The sequence below is a fragment of the Sciurus vulgaris genome (genome assembly GCF_902686455.1).
Source record: "Sciurus vulgaris genome assembly, chromosome: 6".
NCBI classification, from domain to species: Eukaryota; Metazoa; Chordata; class Mammalia; order Rodentia; family Sciuridae; genus Sciurus; species Sciurus vulgaris.
In genome coordinates this window covers 40,182,306-40,191,189 of record NC_136466.1, presented here as the reverse complement: position 1 = coordinate 40,191,189, position 8,884 = coordinate 40,182,306, and the positions used below count along the sequence as shown (strand labels likewise).

General features: G+C 52.2%; 1 protein-coding gene across 1 annotated transcript; it reads left to right on the top strand.

Annotated features, from left to right (window-relative positions):
- The first annotated feature begins 570 nt into the window (after positions 1 to 570).
- Positions 571 to 8,241, top strand: CXCL14 (C-X-C motif chemokine ligand 14). Its single transcript, XM_079145524.1, has 4 exons — positions 571 to 854; positions 1,021 to 1,126; positions 4,598 to 4,711; positions 7,118 to 8,241. Exons 1-4 carry the CDS (start codon positions 791 to 793, stop codon positions 7,131 to 7,133), a joined length of 300 nt encoding a protein of 99 aa, XP_079001650.1. The 5' UTR covers positions 571 to 790; the 3' UTR covers positions 7,134 to 8,241.
- The last annotated feature ends 643 nt before the right edge of the window (positions 8,242 to 8,884 follow it).

Genomic DNA, 8,884 nt, shown 5'->3' with positions numbered 1-8,884 from the left:
GGACAAACCCCTATCCAGAACTGGCCTTGTGCTCTGGCCACCAGAACTGCTGGCCCAACAGAGACAGCCCACACCCTAGGGGTCAGGCCTGTTGGCACTCACACTTGGCATCTGTCCTGAAACCCTTTCAGCTCTTCCCCAAGGATCTGGGCCCTGGGCCTGGGTCTCCTGGTGGCTTAGCACAGTAGGCCTGTCTGGCCAGAGGGATCCACGTGAATCAGAAAAGCAGCACCCTTTCTCAGCCTCTCCACAATCTGGTCTCCCCAAGGCAGAGCAGCAGCGGCACTAGGAAATGAGTGCAGGCCGTGGTTTGAGTGTGCAAGTGTGTGAAGGGGAGCGTGTTGTGTGAGCAAGAGGATAGCGGATGTGAGAATGTGAGTGTGCATGTGCGCGCGTGGCTCCAAGTGTGCGCAGCTAAGATCGGGATCCATCCCGGGGCGGGCGGCGGGCGGCGGGCGGGCTAGGAAGGTCTCCTCCCCCCACCACATTGAGAAATCTCAGTGAGTCACCGAGTGGTTCTGCATATTAATGAGCTCGCTCACTGCGAGGGCAGGAGCGGATTTAAAAGAGGCCAGGGCGGGAGGAGGGAGGCTGTGGAGAGATCGCAGAGCTGAGCGCAGAGCGCAGCGACAGACTGCCCGGGCACCCACCGACGGGCGCAGCTGGAGCGAGCCAAGCCCAGGAGGAGTGCTCTGAGCCGAGAGAGCCGAGCCGGGCGGCCTCTCCTGGCCGCCACATCAACCGGCCGGCGCCGTCCCCGCGTCCCTGCTCCCGCGCCCCTCCGGCCAGCATGAGGCTCCTGACCGCTGCGCTGCTTCTGCTGCTCCTGGCGCTATGCGTTGCGCGCGTGGATGGTGAGTGTTGGGAGGTCCCCTTGTCTGTCCCATCCTGGGGAATCTAAACACCAACTACTAGAATCCTGGAATCCTGAGGATCTGGATGGGTACCGAGGGCGGTTGTAGGGTGGGATATCCCTGGTTCATCTAAACAGTCCCCCCTCTTCTGCGTTCTCTCCCGCAGGGTCCAAATGCAAATGCTCCCGGAAAGGGCCCAAGATTCGCTACAGCGATGTGAAGAAGCTGGAAATGAAGCCAAAGTACCCGCACTGCGAGGAGAAGATGGTTATGTGAGTTCTAGCTCCTCTCCACTAGCGTGTTCACCCTGTGCCAGGGCACAAAGCCTGGGGCTGGGTCAGGCTAACAAACATTTCTCTCTGCCTTTATCAAGGCCTTGGCCAAGGCTTTATGTACGCTGCTGAGACAGTCCTGAAAGGGGGTCACTGTCCTGTGCTCCAGCAAGTGTCTGCAAGTCCACCCTTGCAAGTATTCAAACTCGTAGCCTCAGTGTTTGGCAATTGTGGGTACTAGGGTACCAGGGCTATTGAGGGTTAAATGGCTCCTGAGTGCCAACTTAGATCACCTAGATTGAAGTCACTCAAAACCCACTCACACCCAAACCATTCAGCATGCTGCCTTCCTCTTGCTGGAGAGAGGAGTAACGCCAGTACTGTCCCGACTTTCTTCTCAGAGTCTCCAATCTGGGGACTGTCCACTGAAATAGCCAGTTTGGAGCTTGTAGGGATTTCATTGTGAGAACACCCCTGGTCCTTTCTGCAGCAGCTGAACTTCTTGCAGGTCCCTGAGCCTGAGCAGTTGGGTGAAAAGTGCTCTGCTGGGGTTAATGTGCCACACGGCCGAAGCCCTGCTTGGTGGGGATGCCGGCAATGTTTTAAAAACTGGGGCAGAGTGAGAGAACACTGAGTTTCCGTGCTCCTCCGTCTTCCCAATTAACCACTTGAGGTCAGCACCACTGTTTCCCCATCAATACCCTCTTGGCCAGGATGGGAGCCGTTGGCAAAGCAGCTCCCAAATATTTGCCATGCACCATTGGCCCCTCTTCCCCTCCCCCAGAAACGGGACACACTTCATTCTCAGTCTGGGCAAGTGCTTTCCACTTGCACCGGCTGGCCCTGCTGGCCCAGAGGCCTTCACACAGCGTCTGTGAAGGCAGGGCACACCCACACCCCACAACCCGCACCACCTGGGGCTATAGTCTGGCCAAAGTTAGGGGAATTCAGAAAGCCACTGGCCTGAATATTGGCTGACCCCAATACCTTCCTTCAGGGCTTCTAAATTAACACCCTCATCCCTGGTCCTAGCCTTGCAGACCAAATCCAGTAAAGCTGCCCAGAAATCCTTTCAGGTGGGGGCCCAGAAGTCAAAAGAGCTGGACAGGAGTCACAAGCCCCGCAGCACTTCCAGCTCCAGGGCTGAACATGTCAGGAGGCATTGCAAGTCAGATCAGAACTCTCAGGGAATGAAAATAGTATGGAGCACAGTGGCATCTCGAAAGGACAGAATGCTCACCAGACAGGCTTGCTCTTTTCTTGGCTAAACTTTTCCAGATATAGAGAGAAACTACAACCAAGTGAGTAGAGAGGTGGCTTCAGGTAGCCTTGTGAAAACCTGCAGTGGCCTCATGAGATCAGTGACCAGTCATGCTCTCCTAAATCACCCCAGAGCACTCAGAGGGCTAGAGGCACCGCTCCCTCCCAAGAGCCTAAGCCTTTCTAGATCAGACAGGGGCCAGCACTCTTTTGCCAAGGCAGATTTTCAGTCACAAAGGCTGAACAAAAGGAAGTTTTCCAGCTCACCCTGAGCCACCCAGAAATCTCTGCTGAGGCTGGGGGTGGAGGCAGAGCAGTCTACTTTGCAAGTGGGAGCCCTTATACCCAGAAAGATCCAGGAGAGTCCAGATTCTTGAAAGGGCAGTTTGTGTCATATGTCCACTAAGCTCTCACAGGAACCTTCAGCATCCCAGAACTGCTGAGGAGAAGGATGTGGGACCCAGAATTTCTGATAATTGCTGAGGTCACGAATTCTCCTTTCTGTACTTCACAACCAATGTGGCATTTTTGCACCATGGTGGGGGGTGCTGAGTATCCTTTCCTGCTCTTCCCAACCTTCAGGATTTGGAACATGCAGCTTGCATACTGACCTAACTGAGAAGGGGATTCTATCAGGCTTTGCAATGTCCCTTCACTCAGAGTGAAAAAGCAGCATTGTAAGCACAAAGAAAATGCATGTGCTAAATTCCTAGGTACAGGGGAAGGGCAACATTGAAGGTTGGCCATGCTCAAGGTGCCACACATCTCACCAAGGGCTCCAGGGAAGACAGGACCAAAGACCCATCCCTACCCCAGGAAGCACAGGCCCAGGCAGGGGGGCCCCCAAAACTCAGAGCCCAGGACAGAGAAGGAAACAGATTGCTCAAAAACATTCTGACACCATTCTGGTGGCAAGATCCCATTTTTTCTTCCCATTGTTTGGTAAACCACATTCATGGCAACCCTGCTCCCTTCCAGAACTTGGCACATGACTCTTTACCTCCATAGCTTGTGGGGATCTAGCTGAGCTCCCTCCCTCTCTTCCCACTCTTTCCACTCTGACTTCCTACCACCCTTCTGTGACCCTTCAGGAAGGAAGTGGCATCTTCACCTCTCACCTTGCACTTTGCAAGTGTCCCAGGTGAGATCCCTCATTATTGAACACCGTGCTTCCTCCCCAACCCAGAAGCTCCCTCCTGGCTCCTGCCATCCCTCTGGCCAGCCCTGCAGAGACAGGCACAGCAGTGCTGGGCAGGCAGCAGGCTCGTCTCCCGCTCCAGGCCACAGCTCACGCACCCCGCACTGAGGCTTGCCCTTCTGCTTCCCCGTCTCCTTGTTCATGACTAACTGCCAGTAACTATTCATGAGCAGCTGCCAGCCTCTGCACATTGCCTAGGTTATCTCCTTTCATCATCCCAATAACCCTATGAGGTAGGTAGGTCCCATTTTTATATTCATTTTACAGAAGGGTAAACAGGCTCAGAGAGGTTAAGATCCTAGAGCAAAACATGGGACTCCAACTCAGGCCCCTGAACCTGGTACAAGGCCACCCTGCTTCTCCACTGTACAGTGAGGCTCCTGATGGGTGTTGGAACCTTGGCTGATAGAGGTCTGAGGGTTTCAGGCTGTGGAGAAGCCAGGTCTTGTTTTTCTGCATGAAACGAAAGATAACTGGGACTTAATAGTCAAGCATCTAGATGGGCTTCAATAAGACTTGGCTTCAGAGTCAGCAAATGCCCAACCCTGGGACAATCTGCAGCAGGGGGAGCTGAGACTGGGGCTTCAGACAGAGACTGCAGCATCATCAGGGCATGATCTAGCCCCACCATGGAGTTCCTCAAGTCCAAGGACAAAGGTCTTGGCATACACACCTTGATGGCATTAACTCTCTCCACAGCTTGGTTCCTGATCTTTGTTCCCCAAGAGAGGCCTGCAGAAAACACACTTCTGGGGGTGCACTGGGGGTGAGGAAACTCTTCCAGGTGCTGCTCACTCCTTATAGGGTTCCTAAAGTGAACTCGGAGATGAGAGGACCCCAAAACCTTCCAAGGAGCCTGCCAGGAAATGAACACATGGGTGGGCTGTCTTGAGGAAGAGTGGAAGCCAAGTTGCTCAGTGCCCTGATTCAGACAGACCAGGGCCACCCATGGGCCACACCAGGGTCCATTATTAAGATGCCTCAACCCTCTACCCCATTCTATTCCACTGTAGCATCACCACCAAGAGTGTGTCCAGGTACCGGGGCCAGGAACACTGCCTGCATCCCAAGCTGCAGAGCACCAAGCGCTTCATCAAGTGGTACAACGCCTGGAACGAGAAGCGCAGGTATGCACCCCACTCCTGCCCACCTTCCCACCAGGGTCAGTTGCAGCACTCAGGATGGAAAGGGGCCCCCACACCACGTCAGCTATCCCTATCCAATGTGTGTGAATACCCACCACAACATCCACAGCAAGCAGACAAACAGACACTGCTTACACACCCCCAGGGTTGAGAAACTCATCACTTGGCAAAGCAGGCTGTAAGGTTGATCCCATTTGTGAACTAAAGTCTGTCTCCTCCTAACTTTCAAGTTATTGTCTTAATTGCTCTTTTTATTTAAGTCACCTAAGCTGTCAAATGACTGGGTGAGCACCTGGCATAGCTATCCTCTGTGGATCTTGTAGGGAAAAATGAGACCACTTAAATGTTAATTAACCACAAAATGGGGATACACCCCTGGGATGACGAAGATGACTCCCTGGCAACAACGTACTCTCGCCAAGGTGCCCCATGCTGCCCAGACACCTGAGAAATTCCTTTGCATGCAGGTGCTAAGAGGCATCTTGGGTCTGACCCTTTAAAATCAGACTCACTTGTACCCAAGGGGGCAGCAGGATGAGATGACCAGTGCCCTGGGCTCCCCAGACTCTGTTTCCCATAGTCAGAAGGTGACTTTCTGGCTCTGATCCTGGGGTCCTAGGCCTGACCTTGGAAGGGGAGGTCATTCCCAACTCCCACACCACATGAAGGTGATCCTATCCTGGAGCAGGCTACTCCTCAAACGCCCGGGGCCTGCTTATGCTTTAATCTGCTTAGCATGGCCAGGGGAGTGCTCACACTCTCAGGTGACTTCCGTGAGCAGGTGCAGCACCTCATCCTGTAGAAGAGGAAAAACAAAGCTTGCTGGGGAGGGGGCGTGACCGCACAGAGCAAAAGTAGGACAGGAAGCCAGGCCCCCATGGAGACTGGCAGCCTTGGTGGTGCCCGCCCCACCCTTCCCATCACCTGGCTTGGCTCCGGTCCCCCAGCCCAGCCTCGTGACCAGCTCTCACAGCTGACACTCAGGCCCAACCCCTGCACCTGAGCTTTATTTGCTTCCTCCAAAACTGCCTTGTCTGCAGTTACTTGAAATAGAAATTGATGCAGACAAGAGACTATTTTCTATTTATCTGATAGGAATGGAGTCTTTTTTCTGGTCAGGGCAGGTGACTCATGTGGCACAAACAGGACCTTCCCTGTCTACTCTCTGTTACCATCCAAGGCCTTGTGTAACTGAATATGGAATGAAGCTAACCCAAGGCTACTGCTAGGAGGGGCCTGAAAACATCTTGCACAGACTGCTGTGAGACATTCAAACTGTGCTCACCTTATTCCTGCTGGCTCTACTTGGGCTGTGGCTTTAAAGAGGAGCACACACCTGTGGGCCTAAAGGCAGCCCTGCTTTTTACTTCTGCAAACTGAACTGAAAGCTATGGAAGCCCTTCAGATACCGGGCCTTCCATCACTTCATTACATCATTAGTTCATTCCTCTTTTTTAAATGGCTGAGGTGTCCTGGGAGAGGAAGGGGGCATGTCCTTGTCCTCCCTCCACTGCAAAGGGTTGAAAATGTCTTAAGAGGTGTAGAATGGAAATAAAGAACTTTTTGAAGTCCTCTACACAAGGAGAGAAAATGCTGAACTGGGGTGAAGGAAGAGGGCACAGGGCTGTGGCCAGGTGAGGGAGCTCAGCACCTCAGAGACCAGAGCTTCTAGCTGCCCTGGAAAGCAGCTGCACTAAGCATTTTATTCAATGCATGATTAGTTGACTTTACTCAGAAGTCAGGAGCAAGGCAGAGGGAGCAAAGGGTTGTCTGAGTGTGAAGCGCGGCCCTCGGGCAGCCATAAGTCAGAACTAGAAGGAATTAAAACACCTGAAAGGTGAGAGGAGAAGTGGGTGTGAATGCACACAGGCCTATAACTAACAGAGGTGAGGCAGGGCCAGCAAGAGGAAGTGACTCCAAGGCACAGGTGTCACAGCATCAGCCCTGCCAACCCCTCTCCTCCTTCAGGAAGCAACCTCTAGAATTGGCACATTTTGAAAGGACTAGCCCAAGTCTGGGGAGAACATGTCCCTCCCTGATGCCATTTTCCCTGAGTAGAGGCTTCGTACAGACAAGGATTGGACTGAGGAAGAGCAGGAGCGACTGGCCATGCTGGGAGGCCCATCCATGGTCACAGGGCACATCTTACCTCTTCTGCAGTATCCCCACATGCAAAGAGGTTCACTCCACAGGACTTTGAGGATAGAATGGGGCTGCAGAGGTGGAAGCTCATCAGAAAGGACAAAGCCAGACTTGTGCGAGCTTCTGTGTTCCCTTGGTCACATTCTCAGAGGCGTCCCTCCCACTCCCCGCCCTCAGGCCTGGGGGAGACTGGGAGCTGCTACCACCTGGTCCCCAGCCTCTTACACCTGTGTTTTCTCTTCCCAGGGTCTACGAAGAATAGGGTGATGAATCTTGGGTAGAAAAACTTCCAGACCAGTTGGGAGACTTCAGCAAAGGACTTTACAGATTAAAATAAAATTTAAAAAAAAATCCTTTCTTTCTCACAGGCATAAGACACAAATTATATATTGTTACGAAGCACTTTTTACCAAGGGTCAGTTTTTACATTTTATAGCTGTGTGCGAAAGGCTTCCAGATGTGAGACCCAGCTCTCCTGTACGCCAGACTTTAACACAGGCGGCTTTTTACCGAAAAAAAAGGGGAAACTCATGCCTTTCCTTTTTAAAAAATGCTTTTTTGTATTTGTCCATGCGTCACTACACATCTGAGCTTTATAAGCGCCTGGGAGGAACGCTGAGCTTGGTGGAGACATTTCATTGCAGCGCTGCTCCAGGTCTAGCTGGAGAAGCTTCCGCCCAGAGGGCCTGGCGCCTCGGCACAGCTGCCACAGTTCTCCTGGGCTTGCAGCCCGTCACAGCCTCAGTGACTCCGCAGTGGCCCCTGTCACCAGGCAAGTAGGAACAAGTCTCTCTGCATCTGTGCTTAGATCAGTTTGGTTGCCAGAGAAACATGCCTCATTCCCCTGGTTCATTTTTCCACACTCTAGGAAACATTTATTTCCAAGATCCCATAGTGGCAAGGCCAGTGGTCTTTAAAGAAGGTGTTAGGTCTTAGCTCCCACCTGAGGGTTTCTGAAAGGTCCACTGCTTCAATATGTAAGGCTTCAGAAGCATGTCAGTGAAAACCTTAGGAGAAAACTCTAAAATACATGATTACATACATGACCCACTGCCAGAGACATGGATTCAGTTGACTAGGGAAGCTTTCAGAGCTTCTTTCTTTCCCACAACTCAACGGGACATGCAGTACGAAAGCAATATGCCTGTACCTCCCCACGCTATGATAAACAGAGCAGTAATCTTTTGGGGAAGCTAAGATGCCCTTTCCTTTGTACATATGCTCTGCAGAGTGCCCCACACTCCTTTGGTAGAGGTACTGGTGTGTTATATGCCATGTAAATGTCAGAAACCATTAGCATTGCATGCAGGTTTCATATTCTTTCTAAGACGAAAAGAAAAATAATAAAATATATTTGAAATGTACCAAAATTCTAGACTCTGACTTTTTTTTTCTACTTAATTAAGCTTGGAGGTCAATAAAATGCTTACCATTTTCTAATAAACAGGGACAGATGTATCTGCAAAGAAAACGAGTGTTTCCCAAATACCTGTCGACACTGCTGCCTCTGTGGAACGTGTGAGGCTGTCGGTTCCATCCTGAAAATAGGAAACCAGGCCCCAGGGTAATGCTTCCCACAGGTGCAGCAAGTTGATGGGAATGGGCAGGTGGGACCAGGAAAGATGGCCTGGGATCCAGGACTCCAAAACTGCAGTGGGAGAGGGGCCAGGAAGTGCCCAGCTGAGGGGCCATGGGGCTCTGGAACCAGGCTATCAGAGGGGGGGCACAAACGGGAGAAGCTGAAGCTTCATCTCTGCTGTGAGTGGACATGACAATAGGGCACATCCTCAGGTACTCCTGAGGACCGAGAAGAGAGGAATGCCAGGGCACAGTAGCACCTGGCAAATGGAGCTATTTCAATATTTGCAAGACAGAGCCACTTTGCATCTTGCACAAACTACCCACAGTCCTGTGTTTCATTCATCCTGTCAGCTGGGCCCTGCAACGGTCCTTCTGTCCCCCACACCCAGCAGGACTACTCAAAGGGACAGGTCTGTAAATCAGTCACCCACA